Raw genomic sequence first — 22,497 nt, forward strand, 5'->3', positions numbered from 1 at the left:
CAGCTGACTCCCTGAATTTTTGTTTTTAGCAATCGGCCCCAGATCAAAATCAATTTATAGGAAAGTGCATATTTATTTTAATTTGTCATTTATTGAGATCGTATAAAGTGAATATTGAAACAGTTTCCTTAATTTATAAATTTGTCATTAAATACATTTTGTCCTGTTTGATTTCAAATAGGGAAATGTTATCCATTTTTGTCGCTGACAGCAAAAAGGGATCTAATATTTGTCATCTGATTAACATTTAATTGCATTTCCAGAGGAGATTTGAGTTAAATTTAGTTTTAGTGCCAAAATTGAATATAAACACCGTAAGAGTCGGTTTTATGTTGTTACCTAAGACTCTCGGACAGATGCAGCAGACTGGAGTTAACGTTCTAATCAGGCGTTTAAAACGTAGACTCCTGGAAGTAAAAAGTAGTCAGTGTTACAATCGAGTTTATGGGAGTCAGAACTGCAGAATACCGGGATCTCCATACAGTCGACTCATCCCACATTGAGATTTCTGTCCACGGAATTTCTCAGTGAAGTGTCGTGTCATACAGAGAATTAGATTAGATATTGTGTACAGCATTTGGAATATTCAGAAAGGACAATAAATATTGTATACTATATTAACTGGAGGTGGAATCCAATATTGGTTCATTTGTACAGATTATTAATAGAGTTATCAATTACACCCTCCAGAAATGATGCTACTGGTTTCAGGGGGATTCGGTGTGTGAACAGTTTTATTTGGTCACCGACAATCTTCAAAACTATCACTTTTTATAATAAATCATGCTTTCTGTTTCATACATTTATGTGCACGGTGTTGTGTAATAATTAGTATTTCTCAATCTATTTCTACATGATTCATACATTTGATGTAGTTTTCAACATCCAGACGTGTTTCGGCATCTCTTTCCACATGTCCCATACTTTTTGTTTCGTGCGATGCGGTGTTTCATGAAAGATCTGGAGTTTTTCCCAATCTTTGGGGAAAGGTGGGAAAGTGGAGATGGGGCAATAGATCAGCCATGATCTTATTGAACGGCGGAGTCGTCTGGGTAGGCAGTATGGCCTAACCCTACTCCTATTTAATTCTTTCATGTCCTTCCACAAGTCCCATACTCTGGTCAACTTGTGGAACAAATCCTGAATTCTTTTCCATATTTAAAATTAACAGACAGTGCCCAGAACAATTTGTCTCAGTTCTGTAAACGTTTGATGCGTGTTTGGTTATTTATAACAATGGTATCGTTTCTTCAGGCACTAGCTCATGTGTTATGGAGATAGATTGTTAAAAATTACTGATAATGCTATTGACGCAAAGAATCCGGATTGTTTGATATGATTTCCTTCTGTCCAGTGCTTTGCTTGTGGTTGTAAGCTACAATAACTGAAATCTAAAAGAGCTCACTTAATTGTGAAAGTTGTTCAAGTTGGACCTAAAAACGTTTGATATAATCATTTTGATTCTTGACCCACCGAGTAAACTGCCGTGAGAAATATGCACTTATAAACTCTCTGTATTGACTGTATTTTGTAACCCCTAAACCACCCCTATCCTTGGTTTTTTAAATCATTCAAGAGTTTCAATTCTGGGCTTTGAATATCCCACGTTTGTCCCGTTTCAGTTCAACTCATTTGAATTTATTGTTATTTCTAATTACTATTTCTCTATTACTCTTTGTGGTAACATGGTGCAATAGCAAGTTAACATAAGTATAACATGTATAAATAACTTAACAGTTTTGCACCAAACCCATTAGTCTAAATATCAGGAAGTTAACCGTGCGACCACTGAAATTTGAGGTGCTGGGAAGTGGGAATCGCTGTAGGTCAGTAAGAGCAGGGGAAATGGGTGACCGGGAAAGTCCGCACCAGGATAACAGCAGCAGCAGAGTTTCAGATCTGTTGAAGTTTACGTAGCATAGGAGACCGACCAGAAGAGTGTGGGAATAGTGGGTATATTCTCTGTATGTAGAGGTGATTTGGATAACGGTGCACAAATAAATGCATTCAAACTTCTTCGAGTACAACAATGACAGCAGTTAGAAACTGTGAGGAAGGATATCAGAGCAAATTGGAGGAATCAGCAGATATGAGTCGAGCAGATAAATGGGAAAATAGTAATGATTGAGAAAGGGGTATGACTGAACATTTCTCTGAGACAGTAAGAGATAAACTTGTCGAATAGGCAAGAATGGAAGTCCCGGTTACAGGTTGTTTAGATTCATTTTCGGGATATGAGTTCGCTGGCCAGGCGGAATTTACTGAGCAACCCTTCTTTGATGGAAGGGATGGCGGGGTGTTTTCTTGAACCGCTGTCGTCATGCTGGCGATATTGGCGTCACCCATTTATTGTCCATCCCTTGTTTCCCTCAGAAGGTGTTCGTGGGCTTGCTCCTTGAACCACTGGATTATCTGGAAAAAATCTGGCGTGACATGGATGGATACAGGCTGAAATGATAAATGCATGAAGAGTAGGAGAAATGAATGAGTGGATTGAAGAAGATTCACGGACTCTACAGAAACACTGAGGTTGGAACAGTTTTTCAGGAAATTCTGAAAGATTATTCCCCCTCGCCTCTCATTGGGTCACTGGAAAAGGGGAATTTGTGGGAACTGACTATTATCAGGTAAAGTTGGTAGGAATGCTAAGGCTCCAGGACTGGGAGGAAGTCACATACTATTTACATTATAGAATTAGGAGTATAAAGAGACCAGTGAGATTATAGTTGGGAAAATGTATCTCATGAAAGATACTCGGTAAGCACAGCTGAGGACAGGAATCGGTGTCCCGTTGCCCAGATCACCAGGGTATACAAAGAGACAACAATACGTGGGAGATATATTATCACCAGAGAGTTGGGGAGCAGGTCAACACACCATCTATAGTGTATAATGTTGAGAACAGAAAAACCCCTGGAGATCTGAGATCTGAGAGAGAGAGAGAACAGCGGGAGCAGAGCTTTGAAAAGCGCGCCAAGAAATCGGAAGCCACAGAGAGAGAGAGAGGGAGCAGCGGGAGCAGAGCTTTGAAAAGCGCGCCAAGAAATCGGAAGCCACAGAGAGAGAGAGAACAGCGGGAGCAGAGCTTTGAAAAGCACGCTAAGAAATCGGAAGCCACAGAGAGAGAGAGAGAACAGCAGGAGCAGAGCTTTGAAAAGCGCGCCAAGAAATCGGAAGCCACAGAGAGAGAGAGAGAACAGCGGGAGCAGAGCATTTCTCGTATATAGGTGGAGCGCACGCGGCACTGCTGGGTAAGTGAGGTTACATATTTGGATGAACTTCGGATCATTCGGGAGGTGGAGGGGGTTATTGAGAGGAGTTATAGGGAGGTAGTCACACCTCAGGTAAAAGAAGTAGGTAGATGGGTTACCGTCAGGGTAAGGAGAGGAAACCAGCAGGCAGTGAAGGGATCCCCTGTGACCGTTTACCTCAAAAACAGGGATACCGCTTTGGATACTGTTGGGGGGGGGACGACTTACCAGGGGAAAGAAATGGGGCACAGAGTCTCTCCCTGTTGCTCAGAAGGGAAGGGGGAAGAGGAGCAGAGCATTAGTCATTGGGGACTCCATAGTTAGGGGAACAGATAGGAGCTTCTGTGGGAACGAAAGAGACTCACGGTTGGTGTGTTGCCTCCCAGGTGCCGGGGTTCCTGCTGTCTCGGATAGTGTTTTTGGGATCCTTAAGGGTGAGGGGGAGCAGCCCCAAGTCGTGGTCCACATAGGCACCAACGACATAGGTAGGAAGAGAGATGGAGATTTAAGGCAAAAATTCAGGGAGCTAGGGTGGAAGCTCAGGGCGAGAACAAACAGAGTTGTTATCTCTGGGTTGTTGCCCGTGCCACGTGCTAGCGAAGCGAGGAATAGGGAGAGAGAGGAGTTGAACACGTGGCTGCAAGGATGGCGTAGGAGGGAGGGTTTTGGTTTCCTGGATAATTGGGGCTCTTTCTGGGGTAGGTGGCAACTCTACAAACAGGATGGTCTTCACCTGGACCAGAGGGGTACCAACATCCTGGGGGAGAGATTTGCTAGTGCTCTTCGGGGGGTTTATACTAATTCAGCAGGGGGATGGGAACCTAAATTGTAGTTCCAGTGGACAGGATGTTCAGAGTAGTGAGGTCAGGGATAAGGTTACAATGACGCAAAAGGGCACTGGCAAGCAAGAACTTGGTTTAAAGTATGTCTACTTCAACGCCAGGAGCATCCGGAATAAGGTGGGTGAGCTTGCAGCATGGGTTGGTACCTGGGATCTCGATGTTGTGGCCATTTCGGAGACATGGGTAGAGCAGGGACAGGAATGGATGTTGCAGGTTCCGGGATTTAGATGTTTCAGTAAGAACAGAGAAGATGGTAAAAGAGGGTGGGGGTGGCATTGTTAATCAAGGAGAGTATAACGGCGGCAGAAAGGACGTTTGAGGACTCGTCTACTGAGGTAGTATGGGCCGAGGTTAGAAACAGGAGAGGAGAGGCCACCCTGTTGGGAATTTTCTATAGACCTCCGAATAGTTCCAGAGATGTAGAGGAAAGGCTAGCGAAGATGTTTCTCGACAGGAGCGAGAGTAACAGGTTATTTGTTGTGGGGGACTTTAACTTTCCAAATATTGACTGGAAATACTATAGTTCGAGTACTTTAGATGCGTCAGTTTTTGTCCAGTGTGTGCAGGAGGGTTTTCTGACACAGTATGTAGACAGGCCAACCAGGGGCGATGCCACATTTGACTTGGTACTGGGTAATGAACCCGGCCAGGTGTTAGATTTAGATGTAGGTGAGCACTTTGGTGAAAGTGATCACAATTCGGTTAGGTTTACCGTAGCGATGGGCAGGGACAGGTATATACCGCAGGGCAAGAATTATAGCTGGGGGAAAGGAAAATATGACGCGATTAGGTAAGATTTAGGATGCGAACGTTGGGGAAGGAAACTGCAGGGGATGGGCACAATCGAAATGTGGAGCTTATTCAAGGAGCAGCTACTGCGTGTCCTTGATAAGTATGTACCTGTCAGGCAGGGAGGAAGTTGTCTCGCGAGGGAGCCGTGGATTACTAAAGAAGTTGAAGCGCTTGTCAAGAGAAAGAAGAAGGCTTATGTCAGGATGAGACGTGAAGGCTCAGTTAGGGCGCTTGAGAGTTTCAAGCTAGCCAGGAAGGATCTAAAGGGAGAGCTAAGAAGAGCGAGGAGAGGGCACGAGAAGTCATTGGCGGATAGGATCAAGGAAAACCCTCAGGCTTTCAAGAGGGATATCAGGAATAAAAGATTGACTAGCGTTAGATTAGGGCCAATCAAGGACAGTAGTGGGAAGTTGTGTGTGGAATCAGAGGAGATAGGGGAAGCGTTAAATGAATAGTTTTGTCAGTATTTACAGTAGAGAAAGAAAATGTTGTCGAGGAGAATACTGAGATTCAGACTATGAGGCGATATGGGATTGAGGTTCACAAGGAGGAGGTGTTAGCAATTTTGGAAAGTGTGAAAATAGATAAGTCCCCTGGGCCAGATGGGATTTATCCCAGGATTCTCTGGGAAGCCAGGGAGGAGATTGCAGAGCCTTTGTCCTTTATCTTTTTGTCGTCATTGTCGATCGGAATAGTGCTGGAAGACTGGAGGATAGCAAATGTTGTCCCCTTGTTCAAGAAGGGGAGTAGGGACAGCCCTGGTAGGGATAGACTTGTGAGCTTTGCTTCGGTTGTGGGGAAAATGTTGGAAAAAGTTATCAGAGATAGGATTTATAATCATCTTGAAAAGAATAAGTTCATTAGCGATAGTCAGCACGGTTTTGTGAAGGGTAGGTCGTGCCTCACAAACCTTATTGAGTTTTTTGAGAAGGTGACGAAGCAGGTGGATGAGGGTAAAGGCGTGGATGTGATGTATGTGGATTTCAGTGAGGCGTTCGATAAGGTTCCCCACGGTAGGCTATTGCAGAAAATATGGAAGTATGGGATTGAAGGTGATTTAGTGCTTTGGATCAGAAATTGGCTAGCTGAAAGAAGACAGAGGGTGGTGGTTGATGGCAAATGTTCATCCTGGAGTTTAGTTACTAGTGGTGTACCGCAAGGATCTGTTTTGGGGCCATTGCTGTTTGTCATTTTTATAAATGACCTGGATGAGTGTGTAGAAGGGTGGGTTAGGAAATTTTCGGATGACACGAAGGTCGGTGGAGTTGTGGATAGTGCCGAAGGATGTTGCAGTTGACAGAGGGACATAGATAGGCTGCAGAGCTGGGCTGAGAGATGGCAAATGGAGTTTAATGTGGAAAAGTGTGAGGTGATTCACTTTGGAAGGAGTAACAGGAATGCAGCATACTGGGCTAATGGGAAGATTCTTGGTAGTGGAGAAAAGCAGAGAGATCTTGGTATCCAGGCACATAAATCTCTGAAAGTTGCCACCCAGGTTAATAGGGCTGTTAAGAAGGCATATGGTGTGTTAGCTTTTATTAGCAGGGTGATCGAGTTTAGGAGCCACGAGGTCATGCTGCAGCTGTGCAAAACTCTGGTGAGACCGCACCTGGAGTATTGCGTGCAGTTCTGGTCACCGCATTATAGGAAGGATGTGGAAGCTTTGGAAAGGGTGCAGAGGAGATTTACTCGGATGTTGCCTGGTATGGAGGGAAGGTCTTACGAGGAAAGGCTAAGGGACTTGAGGTTGATTTCGTTCGAGAGAAGGAGGAGGAGAGGTGACTTAATCGAGACATATAAGATAATCAGAGGGTTCGATATGGTGGATAGTGAGAGTCTTTTTCCTCGGATGGTGATGGCAAACACGAGGGGACACAGCTTTAAGTTGAGGGGTGATAGATATAGGACAGATGTCAGAGGTATTTTCTTCACTCAGAGAGTAGTCGGGGCGTGGAACGCCCTGCCTGCAACAGTAGTAGACTCGCTAACTTTCAGGGCATTTAAGTGGTCATTGGATAGACATATGGATGAAAATGGAATAGTTTAGGTCAGATGGCTTCACAGGTCGGTGCAACATCGACGGCCGAAGGGCCTGTACTGCGCTGTAATGTTCTATGTTCTATGTTCTATGTTCTGTACATTGTGCTCAGGGAGATTGGGAGCAGATCAACACACTGTCTATAGTATGTAATGTAGAGAATAGAAAACCACCGGGAGATCTGTGAGACACATTGTGATCAGGGAGATTGGGTATAGGTCAACGCACCGTCTGCAGTATATAATGTTGTGAACAGTAAAAATACCTGGAGATCTGTGAGACACATTGTCATCAGGGAGATTGGGTACACGTCAACACACCGTCTCTAGTATATAATGTTGTGCATAGTAAAAACACCTGGAGATCTGTGAGACACATTGTGATCAGGGAGATTGGGTCCAGGTCAACACACCATCTATAGTATATAATGTTGTGAATAGTAAAAATACCTGGAGATCTGTGAGACAAATTGTGATCATGGGGATTGGGTACAGGTCAACACACCGTCTGCAGTATATAATGTTGAGAATAGTAAAAGCGCGTGGATATCTGTGAGACACATTGTGATCAGGGGGATTGGGTGCAGCTCAACACACCGTCGATAGTATATAATGCTGTGAATAGTAAAAACACCTGGAGATCTGTGAGACACATAATGATCATGGAGATTGGGTGCATGTCAACCGACTGACTGCATTTTTAAAAAGCAAGAACGTTTACCCAGTAAACGGGAGGACCATTGATCGAACATCATTGACGGGTAAAAGAATAAGACACGTCGGCGAGGGCAGCTTACAAGAGAATCAGAGCAGCAGCAACTTAGTGAGAAACAGTCAGCACGGAGTTGGAGGCTGACAGACCCTTCATGTTGTTTTGTTTTGGTTGAGGAAGCTATATATTCTATGGAAAAACAGAAAGGGCCAATTAAATCTTTCTAGAAACTTTGAAAGTTCCCAGTGGAAGATTATGCAGTAAATTAAAAGGCATTGAAATTTACCACAGGATCAGAAAATCTTTAATTGAATTTAAATGTTCCCATTCCTCCTCGAACTTTGGATCGGAATGCTGAATTCATTGAGAGTGCCATCACCAGTGGGTTTAAAGGTGGTTACATCACCACTCTCTTCTCAGGGCACCTACACACGGGTTAGAGCACCATCAGCACAAATTTACAGGTCGATGGGGAAAGGCAGTGGGACTAACTAGACAGCTCTTACAAAGAGACAGCATCGGCACCATGGGCCGAATGGCGTCCATCTGTGCTGTTTCATTGTAAGATTCTATAAGGGAGAGGACCATCAACACCGCCTTCTCAGAGCACCTTCACACTGGTAATACATGGAGCCCACCCACCGTCACCACAAGGCGACAGTGTATCCAGGTGTCAGTGTGTGTATATGTGAAAACATTTCTGGCTACATTTTGGCCCATTACCAATATTAATTTGTTGCAGAAATTGTATTTTGTGTTTTAAGAAATGAAATCACAGATCCCGGTATAATTTCTTCTGCAAAGCGAAAGGAATCATGACCCTGCAGTTAGTTGTATTTGTGTCTTTTCTTTCTGACATTGTCATTCATTTCTTGTCCCACTGAACTCTAATTGTTAACTTCTCATTTCAGGCAGACCTGGGAACAGTCAGGCTGACCCGTCAGGTAATCGCCCATTATTTTCACACGACCTGCTATCTCTTTGCTCTAATCCAACCCTTTAAATATTAAGCTTGGATGACAATCTCTGTACTATTTTTGATCACGGATTAACCCGCTGCCCGGTTGCTAGCCAGAAAGGGAGTGTGTCCCTCAAAATGTTAGCAAAGGTCTTTAATTCTAACTGAGAGATGACTGCTGCCTTCATGTGGAGGGACAATAACTGAGGGTCTCTGAAGAGCAGAGTGTGAAGGATCAGCTCCACTCACACAGTTACCTATCTGAGAGATGACTGCTGTCCTCATGTGGAGGGACAATAACTGAGGGTGTCTGAAGAGCAGAGTGTGAAGGATCAGCTCCACTCACACTGTTACCCAGCTGAGAGATGACTGCTCTCTTCATGTCGAGGGGCAATAACTGAGGGTGTCTGAAGAGCAGAGTGTGAATTTTCAGCTCCACTGACACTGTTGCCGGTCCAAAGGTCCACCTCACCAATGGTGATGCTGATCTCCAGATCGCATCACCAGCCAGCCCTGTCTTTATTGGCTATGGTGGGTGAGGGTACAATTTCCTCTGCTTTTTCCAGGTGCCGGGATCTCACTGTGTACGTCCATTCAGTACTGAGCACGTAAACATGTGATCATACCAACCACGCCCATCTCCCCACTTCTGCAGGTTGAATATATTCTGAGCTTGTCCCCATCCGGATCCCATTGGAGCCTCTGTGTTGGTGGGTATATCTCGCTGCCGCCCAGTTCCCTGCTGGTTTTCACTGTTTATTAGTATTTCCCTTCCCTTTTTCTTCGTGTGTAATATTTACTCCGGGTGTTATTAGGGTTCAGGGTGCAGAGTAATGTTCCTATCAATTCATGCCTAGTGAATAGGGAGGGTCCGTTCGCTGGGAACCTGTGGGTTGAACACACTATAACCTCATGGTGATATTTCTGATATTTACCTGGACGGTGAAGCTGAGACTGGTGAATGGGGAGGGTCCGTGCGCTGGGAACCTGTGGGTTGAACACACTATAACCTCATGGTGATATTTCTGATATTTACCTGGACGGTGAAGCTGAGACTGGTGAATGGGGAGGGTCCGTGCGCTGGGAACCTGTGGGTTTAACACACTATCACCTCTTGGTGATATTTCTGATATTTTACAGAGATGGTGAAGCTGAGACTGGTGAATGGGGGCAGTCGGTGCGCTGGGAGAGTGGAGATTCACTACAAGGGACAGTGGGGGACTGTGTTAGATTCTAACTGGGACCTGCCGGACGCCGCTGTTGTGTGTCGGGAGCTAGGCTGCGGGACCGCGGTCCTTGCACCGGGCTGGGCTCACTTTGGGGAAGGGACCGGACCCGTTGTGATGGCTGATGTAGAGTGCAGCGGAACCGAGGCCGCTCTGCGGGACTGCGAATCGGATCAATGGGATCAATATTCCTGGCCACACTCCGATGATGCCGGCGTCATCTGCTCAGGTATAAATCTTTCTCAGTTTCTCATCTGCCGCCGCAGCTGATAGATTCTGTGAAGAAACGAAAATAAAACAATCCGGGTCGGTCCGTACCTGAAAAATCAGATGATAATAATTTCAGTAATCTCTGGTTAAAATTATCGTTACTATTAGGATCACTGTTTAAACTTATATCGTTAGTAATATATTTAGTAAACATTCTCCACCGGGAGCAGTAAATTCCTTTTTGCGGAGCACATTTGCAATACAGACAGAGCACTTTCCATTGAGATTTTCCCTAAAGCTGCAGTGAATGAGCTGAACCGCAGGAAATTTCGCAATCTTAATCCAACTCTCCATTCATCAACCCAGCAGCCGGTAACGGGCATGTACTGTCAGCCCGGCTGTCCACCTGCAATGATCGCTTGGCCTCAGATCTGATATATTACACAGATTGTGAAGCTGAGACTGGGGAGCAGGGGAAGGTGGGAGGCAGGTTTCTCAGCCTTGGGGAGCCGAAGTAATGGGTCCACAGTTTTTGGGAGTATCACAAAGAGGAAACGGCTCTGTAAGATCCCACCGCTGCGTGCGCATTACCATTTACATTTTGGCAAATATTAAGAAAGTGAAATGCACAGAATATTAAACAAAAGAGCTAAGATAGTTCAGGAAGCAGTTGCAACGATTAAACTCAGCACCGTTGAACTATTGGAAGAACAGCGCCGAGTTTTCCTGAAATCCTGACCAGTTACTATAAGGAGGATAGTGACAGACTTCAAGAGGACAAAGAGAGGCTGGTGAAATGGGCGGACAGGTGGCAGATGCAATTTCATGCAGAGAAGTGTGAACTGATACATTCTGGTTCGAACACGGAGGAGAGGCGAGATCACAGAATCACTGAACTGCTACAGAGCGGAAGGGGGTTATTCGGCCCATCATGTCTGCATGGGCTCTTTGAAAGAGACATTCACTCAGTTCCATTCCCCTCTCTGCATAAGTCCGTACAATCTTCCTTTTCATAGAACTGTCTAATTCTCTTTTGAATGCTTCAACTGAACATGTCTCCGCCACGTTCTCAGGTAAACATTCCAGATCTGAAACACTCGCTGCATGAAAAAGATTTTCCTCATGTCACTTATACTTCTTTTACCAAATGCTTTGAATCGGTGCTCTCTCCTTCTCGATCCTTTCACCAGTGGAAACAGTTCCCACCCTGTAAGTGGGATCTTCCAGCGCATTTTCCTCTTGTGATACCCACAATTACTGCGGACCCATTACTGCGGCTCCACGAGGCTGAGAAACCTCCCTCCCTCCCCTGCTCCCCAGTCTCACCTTCACAATCTGTGTACTATATCAGATTTAAGGCCAAGCGATCATTGCAGATGGACAGCCGGGCTGACAGTACATGCCCGGTAGCGCCTGCTGGGTTGAGGAATGGAGAGTTGGCTTGAGATTGTGACATTTAAATAGAGTAGATAGGGAACCCTCATGATTTGGAATCCCTCGATCAAATCAACTCTCCGCCTTCTCTTCTCCAACGAAAACAGACATAACTTCTCCAATCTATCTTCATAACTGAAATTTCTCAATCCCTGGAACCATCCTCATGAAACGGCTCCATACTCTCTCCAATGCCCTTACATCTTTCCTCAAGTGCAGCCCCCAGATCTGAACCCAATACTCCAGCTGAGGCCGAACTAGTGTCTTATATAAGTTCAACATAACTTCCTTACTCTTGTACTCCATGCACCTATCAATAAAGCCCAGGACACTGAACGCCTTAATAAACGCTCGCTCAACCTAGCCTGCCACCGTCAAGGACTTATGCACTATTCAACCAAGGCCCCTCTGCTCCTGCAACCCATTTAGAATTGAGCCCTTCATTTTATAATTTATCTCCATGTTCTTCCTAACAAAATGAATCACTTCATATTTCTCTGCATTGATCTTCATCCGCCACATGCCTGCCCATTCCACTAACTTGTCAATGTCCTTTTGAAGATCCGCACTATCCTCCTCACAGTTCACAATGCTTCCAAAAAATGTGTCATCTGCAAACTTTGAAATTGTGTCCTGTACACTATATAGATTGGGACCCGAATATTGAAGGATACCTGGCACTTACGAAGGACAGGAAGCTAGGAATAGGTAGAGGGGTCGCTCTGTTAAATAATGATGGTATTAGCGCAATAGTGAGGGATGACCTAAGTTTAGCAGACCAGGATGTGGAAGCCGTTTGGGAAGAGATGAAAATTCATAAAGGCAAGAAGTCACTTGTCAGAAGTGGTGTATAGACCACCAAACCTTAACCACACTGTGGGACGGAGTATAAAGGAATAAATAATGGAAGCAAGGGCAGCACAGTGGTGCAGTGGTTAGCACCGCAGCCTCACAGCTCCAGGGACCCGGGTTCGATTCTGGGTACTGCCTGTGTGGAGTTTGCAAGTTCTCCCTGTGTCTGCGTGGGTTTCCTCCGGGTGCTCCGGTTTCCTCCCACAAGCCAAAAGACTTGCAGGTTGGTAGGTAAATTGGCCATTATAAATTGTCACTAGTATAGGTAGGTGGTAGGGAAATATAGGGACAGGTGGGGATGTTTGGTAGGAATATGGGATTAGTGTAGGATTAGTATAAATGGGTGGTTGATGGTCGGCACAGACTCGGTGGGCCGAAGGGCCTGTTTCAGTGCTGTATCTCTAATCTAATCTAATCTAATCTAAATTATAACGAAGCTTGTCCGAAAGGTGCACCGATAATTATGTGGGGATTTTCACGTACATATAGCTCGAAAAATCAGATCGCCGAAGTAGCTGAGATAAGGCGTACATAGAGTATTTTCGGGATAATTTCTTGGAATAATACGCTGTGGTGCCAACCAGAGAGCAGGCTATACTGGACCTGGTATTGTGCCACGAGATACCAATAATTAATGACCTCATAGTTAAGGCGCCCCTAGGATGCAGCGATCATGATATGATTGAATTTTACATTCAGTTTGAGGGAGAGAAGAGTGGGTCCATGACTGGTACTTTAAATAAGGGCAATTATGAGGGCATGAACGCAGAGCTAGCGAAAGTGAACTGGCAAATCAGGTTAAGGGATAATAGAGATGCAGTGGGAGATATTTAGGGGAATATTTCAGAATACACGGAGTAGATGCAATTCAATGAGAAAGAAATATTCCAAGAGTGGGACCGCAATCTGTGGTTAAGTAAAACAGTTGACGGTCGTATCAAACTTAAAGAAAAAGCCTATAATTGCACAAAAATGGGAGGCAGGTCAGATGATTGGACAGAATATATACAAAAAAGCAAATAACGACTAAAAGATTGATAAGGAAGGTCACATTAGAGTACGAGTGAAAGCTGGATAGAAATATAATGACAGATAGTAAGAGTTTATATAGATATTGTTCAAAAAAGAAAAGAGTTAACCAAGTGAGCGGTGATCCTGTAAAAAATAAGTCTGGGGAATTAATTATGGGTAATAAGGAGATGGCAGGTGAATTGAGCAGATATTTTGCATCGGTCTTCAATATTGAGGGAAAAGGTAACATCCCAGTATTAGCTGTAAGTCAGGAAATGGAAGGGAGGAAAGAACTCAAAAAAAGTTACAATCACCAGGGAAATGGTACTGAGCAAATTGTTGGAACTGCGAGCCGACAGGTCCCCGGGTCCTGATGGACTTCATCCTAAGGTGTTAAAAGAAGTAGCTAGTGAGATAGTTGATGCGTTAGTTTTAATTTTCCAACATTCCCTGGATTCGGGGTAGGTTCTTTTAGATTGGAAAATAGCAAATGCAAAGCCTTTATTCAGAAAGGAAGGGACATATAAAGCAGGAAACTGCAGGCCAATTACTTTAACATTTGTCTTAGGGAAAATGTTACAAACTATTATTAAAGATGTTATAGCAGGGCATTTAGATGAATTCAAAGTAATCAGGCAGAGTCAACATAGTTTTGTGAAAGGGAAATAACGTTTAACCAATTTATTGGAGTTCTTTGAGGGAGTTGCAAGTGCTGTGGATAAAGGGGAAACGCTTGATATATTGTACTTAGATTTCCAGAAGGCATTGATAAGGTGCCATATCAAAGGTCATTGCAGAAAATAAAATCTCATGGTGTCGGAGGTAACATATTGGCATAGATAGAAGATTGGTTAGCTAACAGGAAGCAGACAGTCGGCATAAATAGCTAATTGTCTGGTTGGCATGATGTAAGGAGTGGTGAGTCAAAAGGATCTGTGCTGGGACATCAAATTTTCACAATTTATATCAATGACTTGGAGGCAAGGACCGAGGAATGGTTGCTTAATTTGCTAATGACACAACGATATGTAAGAATGTAACTTGTGAAGAGGACAGAAGGAGTCTGCAAACGGATATAGATAGGTTAAGTGTGTGGGCAAAGACCTGGCAAATAAAGTATACTGTGGGAAAGTGTGAAATTGTCCACATTGGCAGCATGAATAGAATAGAAGCATATTATCTAAATGGTGAGAGATTGCAGAGCTCTGAGATGCAGAGGGATCTGGGTGTCCTGGTGCATGAAACACAAAACGTTAGTATGCAGGTACAGCACGTAATTAAGAAAGCTAGTAGAATGTTATCATCTATCGCGAGTGGAATTGAATACAAAAGTAGGGAGGCTATGCTTCAGCTATACAGGTTATTGGTGAGACCACATCTGGAGCATTGCGTGCAGTACTGGTCTCTTTATTTAAGGAATGATGTATTTGCGTTGGAAGCAGTACAGAGAAGGTTTACTGGACTAATATCTGGAATGGGTGACCTGGTGTACGAGGAAAGATTTGACAGACTAGGCTGGTAGCCGCTGGAATTTAGAAGAGTAAGAGGCGACTTGACTGAAACATATAAAGTCCAGAGGGGTGTTGACAGGGTGGATATGGGAAGGTTTCCCCTGGTGGGAGAATCTCGAACTGGGTGTCACTGTTTAAAAATAAGGGGTCGCCCATTTAAGACAGCGATGAGGAGAATTTCTATCTCTCAGAGGGTCGTGAGTCTTTGTAAATCTCTTCCTCAAAAGGCAGTCGAAGCAGAGACTTTGAATTTTTTTAAGGCAGTGGTAGATAGATTCTTGATAGCCAAGGGGGTGGAAGGTTATCGTGGGTACGTGGAAATGTGAAGTAATCAGTTCAGCCGCGAACTTATTGCATGGTGGAGCAGGCTCGAGGATTCAAGTGGCCTACTCCTGGTCCTAACTCGTATATTCATCCGTATGTTCGTATATAACAGAGTACCTATAATACATCCTCTTTATTAATGTTAAACCCCTCTAGTACGTGAATTACCTTCTATTTCACCATTGCCTGAGGTGTATCTTATTCCTTGGCAAAGACAGATGCAAACAGTTCCGTTAATACCTCAGCTTGCCCACTACCTCCATATGTAAATCCCCTTTTTGGTCCCTCATCGACCCCACTCCACCTTTTACCAACTTTTTGCTGCTTATCTGTCTATAAAAATATTGGAACTTCTTTTAATGCTCGTTGACAGTCTCTTTTAAAGGGTACAATTCTAAAGTAACTGCAGGACGAGAGTGACCTGGGAGTATTTGGGATCAAATAGTTAAAGGTAGCAGTGCAGGTTGAGAAAGTGGTTAATAGGGATGTTGGTCTTTTTAAATAGAGGCATAGAGTACAAAAGTGAGGAAGTTATTATGAACCTTTGTGAAACACTGGCTTCACCTCAACTGGTCGATTGTGTACAATTCTGAATATGGCACTTTAGTAGAATGTGAATGCTTTTGAGTGGGTGCAGAAAGGATTTACATGGAACGTTCAAGGGATGAAAACTTCAGTTATATTGATAGATTGGAGAAGCTGTGGTTGCTCTCCTTGGAGCAGAGAAGGCTGTGATGAAATTTGATAGAGGTGTTCAAAATCATGAGGGGTGTAGACAGAGTAGATAGAGAGGAAGTGTTCCTCTTGGCAGTAAGGTCAATAACCAGAGGACACTGTTATAAGGTGGATGGGAAAAGAACCAAGCATGACATGAGGAAAAACTTATTTACAGTGGATAGATTCACAGAATAATGCTGTGCAGAAGAGGCCCTTCGGCCCATCAAGTCTGCACCGATGCATTAAAGACACCTGACCATTTGCCAGCACTTGGCCCTGAATGTTATGACGTGCCAAGTGCTCATCCAGGTGCTTTTTAAAGGATGTGAGGCAACCCGCCTCTACCACCCTCCCAGGCAGGGCATTCCAGACAGTCAACACCCTCTGGGTAAAAACGTTCTTCCTCATATCCCCCTTAAACCTCCTGCCCCTCACCTTAAAGTTGTGACCCTCGTAACTGACCCTTGAACTAAGGGGAACAGCTGCTTCCTATCCACCCTGTCCATGCCCCTTATGATCTTGTACACTTCGATCAGGTCACCCCTCAGTCTTCTCTGCTCCAGCGAAAACGACCCAAGCCTATCCAATCTCTCTTCATAGCTTATTTGTTCCATCCCAGGCAACGTCCTGGTGAAACAACTCTGCACCCCCTCCAATGCAATCACATCTTTCCTATAATGTGGCGACCAGAATTGCACACAGTACTCCTGCTGTTGCCTTACCAAGGTTCTGTACAACTCCAAAATGACCTCTCTACTTTTGTAATCTGTGCATCGATTGATATAGGCAAGTGTCCCATATGCCTTTTTCTCCACCCTATTAGGATCTGGAATGTGCTGTCTGCGAGTCTGATGGAGACAGATTCAATTGTGGCTTTCAAAATGGGATTGGACAATCACCTGAAGAGAAAATCTTTGCATGACTATGGGGAAAGAGAAGAAGCATAGGACTTGCTGAGGTGTTCATGCCGGTAACCAGCATGGACACAACGGACTGAATGGCCTCCTTCTGTGTCGTAAACATTCTATGATTATATGCTGCCTGTTGCATGTTGATGGGTCACAAACTGTCTGTCCAGTTTTTAAACTTAAAACTGTGAATGTGGTTTCAAAGTAATTAATTGCATACGAAGGACTTTGAAGGGTGATCATTTCAGACTGTAGCAAACTGGCTACAAAACAGTCAACAAGGTGTGGGTTAAAGGTAGTTATTCAGACTGGCAAAAGGTGAGAAGTATTGTGTGACAATTCATGCCAATGGACTACCGCTGTGCAAATGCTTTCTATGTTTTCGGGCCATTCCTAAGATTATGGCACACAACATGAAGAAGCGACTGAGCACACAGGACACAGCAAAGGCAAAGGGCCCGATTACAATCCAGCTGTAGTGCTGAAGATCAGTGCTCCGAAATTAGCTACACCTCCAGCCAAGCTGATCCAAGGCAGTTACAACACTAGGATCCAGCTGAAATGGTGAAAAAAAATTCCCAGTTACATGCTGCCTAGAAAAGCAGGGAAACACTGACCAATTAGCACCCCATCAACCTACTCCCAATCAACAGCATATCTTTTAAATTTAGGCTTAAAATAAACATGATTACAATATCGTTGATTTTGTTTTCAATGGCCAAACTGAATATGTCAATTATATGTGGCTTTCTATCCAGCCATCTAAGTCATTAATAAATATTAAAGGTTCCTGTGGGATGCTGCTATCACATCCTGCCAGTTAGATGATCTGCCCATTATCCCTGCTGTCTGTCTCCTGCCACTGAGCTCACGTCCGACGTAGTCAATAATTTGCCATAAAGTCTATGAGATGCAACTTTAGCCAACAATCAGTTATGAGGGATTTTGTTGAGTGTTGTCTGGAAGTCCATCTGAATAACATCCATTGAGATTCCCCTGTCCTCTCCTTTAGTTACCTCCACAAACTAATTGGTCAGGTTCGTCAGGCATGATCTACCTTTTACAAATCCATGATGGCTCTCTGATTAGCTGTATCTTTTCAGACACTCCATCTTTAAATGTACACTCTAGTAATTTCCTGACAACAGCTGTTATGCTAACCAATCTATAATTCCCTCGCTTCCCTCGCTAACATTCTTTAAATAGCAGTGTGACAATTGCAATTTTCTAATTACTGACCCAGCAGTTTGCTCTCAATCATTAACAAAGTGATGGAAGGTGTTGTTTGCAGCGCTATCAAGCAGTACTTACCAATAAACTACTCACTGATGCTCAGTTTGGGTTTGTCGGAACACTCAGCTTCAGGCCTCATTACACCCTTTGTCCAAAAACGGAAAAAAGAGCTGAATTCCAGAAGTTAGATGAAAGTGACTGTCCTCGACATCAAGGCAGCATTTGGTCAACTGTGGCAACAAGGAACGTTAAGAAAAGTGACGTCCATGTCCGTACCGATGCAAAGTAATTATGTATATTTCCCGCCATTTCCTTATTTTCATTTATAATATCACCAGTGTCATTTTAATGAGGCCACATTGCTCTTACTTGCAACCTATTTTAGAAGTTAGTGTATAAGTATTGTAGCTCTTGCGATCTGTTTTGTCACCCTTTGCTTTTCTTTGTATATCTGCCATTCACGAGAATCTGGGCTCTTTTCCCTATTTTTCCATGTTTTTGTTTTCTTTTCTACTTATGATGTTACTGTGTCTTGCACGCCAGTCCATAATAGATGCGGTGAGTTTGGAATTGGACCATTCAATGCTGTGGTCATTGAGTTGAGCTTACTTGACGATGGCAGGCTTGTCTCATTCATTGCATCAGGGAAGCTATGGAGATCTAAAAACACCATACTGTCCCCCTAACAGTGGCCTGTTCCTCAGTGGATATCTGGTTGCCTTTCCTCAAGAGACACACCATCACCTGATCTGCAGCCAAAATAACACGACCAGAACAATAGTATGGATTGACTTGCCACGAAACAGAGTACCTGACAAAAAGCAGCAAGGACAATGGCATACACCGACCTATCATGGAAAATAATTAACAGACCAATAGCAGCCAGAACAAGAACATGTAATAACCTATCACTAGTAAGATCCTGTCCATATTCCATTCCTCCACTACATATAAACCGATAACTTCCACTAGTTCCAGTTGTTTCTCCAGACAATGGGCAGAGTACACTGCCCAAAATGTCGAGGTCTGCCAGTATTTCTAACAACTCTTTTTTCAAGAAAGCAACTGCTGTTTTAAGAGCAAATTCACGTGGTGAAAAACCGTAAAATTGTCTTACGCAAATGTAGCATCTTTCTGTTTTTCCTCTCCCGGTGGTGAATATTTATTTTAGATTTGCAACTGTGCTCTATCCCCTCACCCCGCCCCCTCCCCCCCACCAGCCTTCCTTCACCCACTAACTAGTTTATGATTCCTGTAACAACCTTATTTATCCTTTATCCTAGGACCCTTATTCCAAACCAGTTCAGGTGAAGCGCATTCCAACAGAACAATTATATAATATCCCAGTACAAGTGGTGGGTACCATGAAAAGTAACACCTCTTTCCAACATCAACACCTTCAACCACGTGTTGACCACCCTAATCCTCCGCCACCCACACCCCATACAAATGTGCAAGCGGCTTGTATAATAATCCAGAGATTATAATCCTTAAGATCTTCTTTTATAGTTCAGCTCCTGGTACTCTCTGAAAAGAACCTCTTTCCTCATCTTTCCTAAGCTGTTGGTCCTTACATGGTCCACAACGACAGGATATTTCCCCTGCATTCTCCCAATCTGATTTGGGATATCCCTCACTTCACACAAGTTGGGCAAATACTGTTTGGGAGTCCTAATACCCTAACTATTGAACTACTTAAAAGTATCACATTATGATCCACTCCTCCACCTTTTCCACAGCTTCCTGTTCCAACGTATCACGGTCAACATTCTGGCTGTCCTTCTGACAGTCTTCATCCTTATCCTCACAAATAGCCAGTACATTGTTCCTGTTGGATAGATTTACTTTCTGCATATCCTCGTTCACCAACAAATCTGGATTTCCATTACTGTACACTATCAGCTGCAACAACCTCATTCTGACCCCGCACCTCTCTGCAAGATGTGATTGAAATCTGCAGCAAACTGTGCAATATTCCTCTTGCTGCTGTATGTGTAAGGGTATCTCCAATTCCCACTCCAGCTTTATGACCCAGAGCCAGAGAGTTTGCAGGTGGATACATCTACTACAGACATGTTCCCTCGGGATAATTGCGTCATCCACAAAATCCTCTATCCAGAAAAAAATAACTGCTCTGCCATAACTTAGTCTGTCTTTATTTCAGAGTTAAAATTATTTGTCGATGCATTTTAGCTTTAAAGCTATTTTACTGGTTAGCTAATGCCGAAACACTGAGCACTCACCAATTAACTTAATACTTATTTGAAACTGATCCACATCCCCTCATACTCTGACTTGACAATTGCTTCCCCTCTATTTGTCTGGTGCCTGCCTCTCCCAATAGGCTCTGCTGCTGCTGGCTGTGGTGCTGTCTTAAATCGGTGACTCCACACACTTACTCAAGCTGAACAGACAAAACAAAGCAGCTCCTTATAAACCCAAGCCCTCGGCCACTTGGAAGGACAAGCACAGCAGATGGATGGGAACAGCGCCATTTGCAAGTTCCCCTCCAAGACGCACACCATCCTGATTTGGAACTATATCAATGTTTCTTCACCGTCGCTGGGTCAAATCCTGGAACTCCCTTCCTAACAGCACTGTGGGTGTACTGAGAGTGCATGCACTGCAGCAGTACAAGAAGGCGGCTCACCACCATCGTTGCAAGGGCAATTCGGGTTGGGTAATAAATGCTGGCCTAGCCAAAAACCTCCACTCCCTGTGAAAGAATTTTAAAAAAACATCCTTTTCCCCCTCTGCACCGAATTCGTACTCTGAGCAAACTCTAACTTCCCATTGTGTTCATAATTTATTCAGTTAACATTGCAATCTGTGGTTGCACTCTGCCTTACGAGAAGTCTAAAAATAGAAACATGGAAAATCGGAGTTGGCATAGGCCAGTCGGCCCTTCGGCCCTGCCAAGCAATAAAAAATAATCATGTCTGATCATCTAATTCAGTACCCTGATCCGTTTCGTCCCCATACCCCTTGATCGCTTTGGCATTAAGAAAGATATCCATCTCCTTCTTGAAAATATGTAATGGTTTGGCCTCCCCTGCCTTCTGCAGTAGAGAATTCCGCAGGTTCACCACCCACTGAGTGAAGACATTTCTCCTCATCTCGGTTCTAAATAGCATACCCCATATCCTGAGACTGTGACTCCCCAGCCATCGGGAACATCGTCCCTGTATCGAGCCTGCCTCGTCCTGTTCGAATTTTATAGGGTTCTATGTGATCCTATCTCGTTGTTCTAAACGCTAGTGAATATAGGCCTAGTAGACCCAATCTCTCCTCATACGTAAATCCTGCCAGCCTAGAAACCATCCCAGTAAATCTTCTTTGCACTCTGTCCATGACAAGGGCATCCTTTCTCAGATAAGGAGACCAAAACTGCACACATTACTCCAGATGTGGTCTCACCAAGGCCCTGAAGTAAGACATCCCTGTTCCTGCACTCACACCCACTTGCAATTAAGTCTAATGTTCTTTGCCTTTGCAGGCACATTCAAGTTGCAACAGTTTAGACCGTTTCCAGCTGACAGTAATTACCCCAGATCGGACTATCACAGCTGATTGACTGCTTACTGCTAACTTGACTTGCACGATTAACTGCTAACATGAACTGCCTTGCAGCTTTTTTATATTGCAAGTTAAATTCTAAATGTTAAGGCTAGATTTCAGTCTTTCACACTAATTACCAAATTCTACACTGCCCACTCTGTTTGTAACACATGCATCTAAAGGTACACACTATGCTTAAAACCTTTGACTGAACTCTACCTACCTCAGAACTTGCAGAAGAACATTGCCCAGGCAATCAATTTTAGTTCAAGAAGAAGGTCTTGACAACGGTTTCAATGGCAAATAAATTTGAGCAATAACTGCCAGAGATGTTCACATCCCTCATGAAGAAAAGCAGCTCCTAAATGGCCTTGTTTTGTATTTGTTCTTTTGATCTTCTCTAGCGCATCTATCAAACCCCTTAAACATTTTAAACACGTCAACTCGATAATGTCTAATCCTTCTAAACGCAATCTACTGCAAACAAAGTTTATGCAACTTGTCTTCATAATGTAACTCTTGAAGCATAGTTGTCATTCCAGTGACTCTGTCCAGCACCAACTCCAAAGCTGATGGTTTTGTGAAGTGCCGTGCCCAAAAGCGACAACAGATACAATAGAAACATCACATCCTTCTGAGTTTTATATTCCAAGTACCAAGAGATAAAGTCCAACAATCGATTAACGTTTGAAAGAAGAACTGTTAACTTTTGAGTATTCAGCCAACTTCTTAAAGAGGTCCTGTAGTAATTATTGTGAGGAAAGGACACAGACCTGAAACATAACTCTCTTGTTTTCTCCACAGATGCTGCTCGCCCTGCTCAGTATTTCCAGCATTTTCTGTTTCATTTCAGATCTCCAACAGCCGCAGTATTTTACTTTTGTGTTGCTGTAGTAATTCTAATTGTTTTTTGATAGATAA

The 22,497-nt window shown here is 43.8% G+C and overlaps 1 protein-coding gene across 1 annotated transcript in view; it reads left to right on the plus strand.

The window, feature by feature from the left end:
- Nucleotides 1-9,912: 9,912 nt before the first annotated feature.
- Nucleotides 9,913-22,497, plus strand: part of LOC137361376 (scavenger receptor cysteine-rich type 1 protein M130-like) — a 30,132-nt gene continuing 17,547 nt past the window's right edge. The window contains exon 1 of the mRNA XM_068026246.1: nt 9,913-10,047. Coding sequence (XP_067882347.1) covers nt 9,936-10,047 — 112 coding nt within the window. The 5' untranslated portion in view covers nt 9,913-9,935. The remainder of the gene's footprint in view (nt 10,048-22,497) is intronic.

The sequence above is a fragment of the Heterodontus francisci genome, unplaced genomic scaffold, assembly GCF_036365525.1.
Source record: "Heterodontus francisci isolate sHetFra1 unplaced genomic scaffold, sHetFra1.hap1 HAP1_SCAFFOLD_159, whole genome shotgun sequence".
Lineage (NCBI taxonomy): Eukaryota > Metazoa > Chordata > Chondrichthyes > Heterodontiformes > Heterodontidae > Heterodontus > Heterodontus francisci.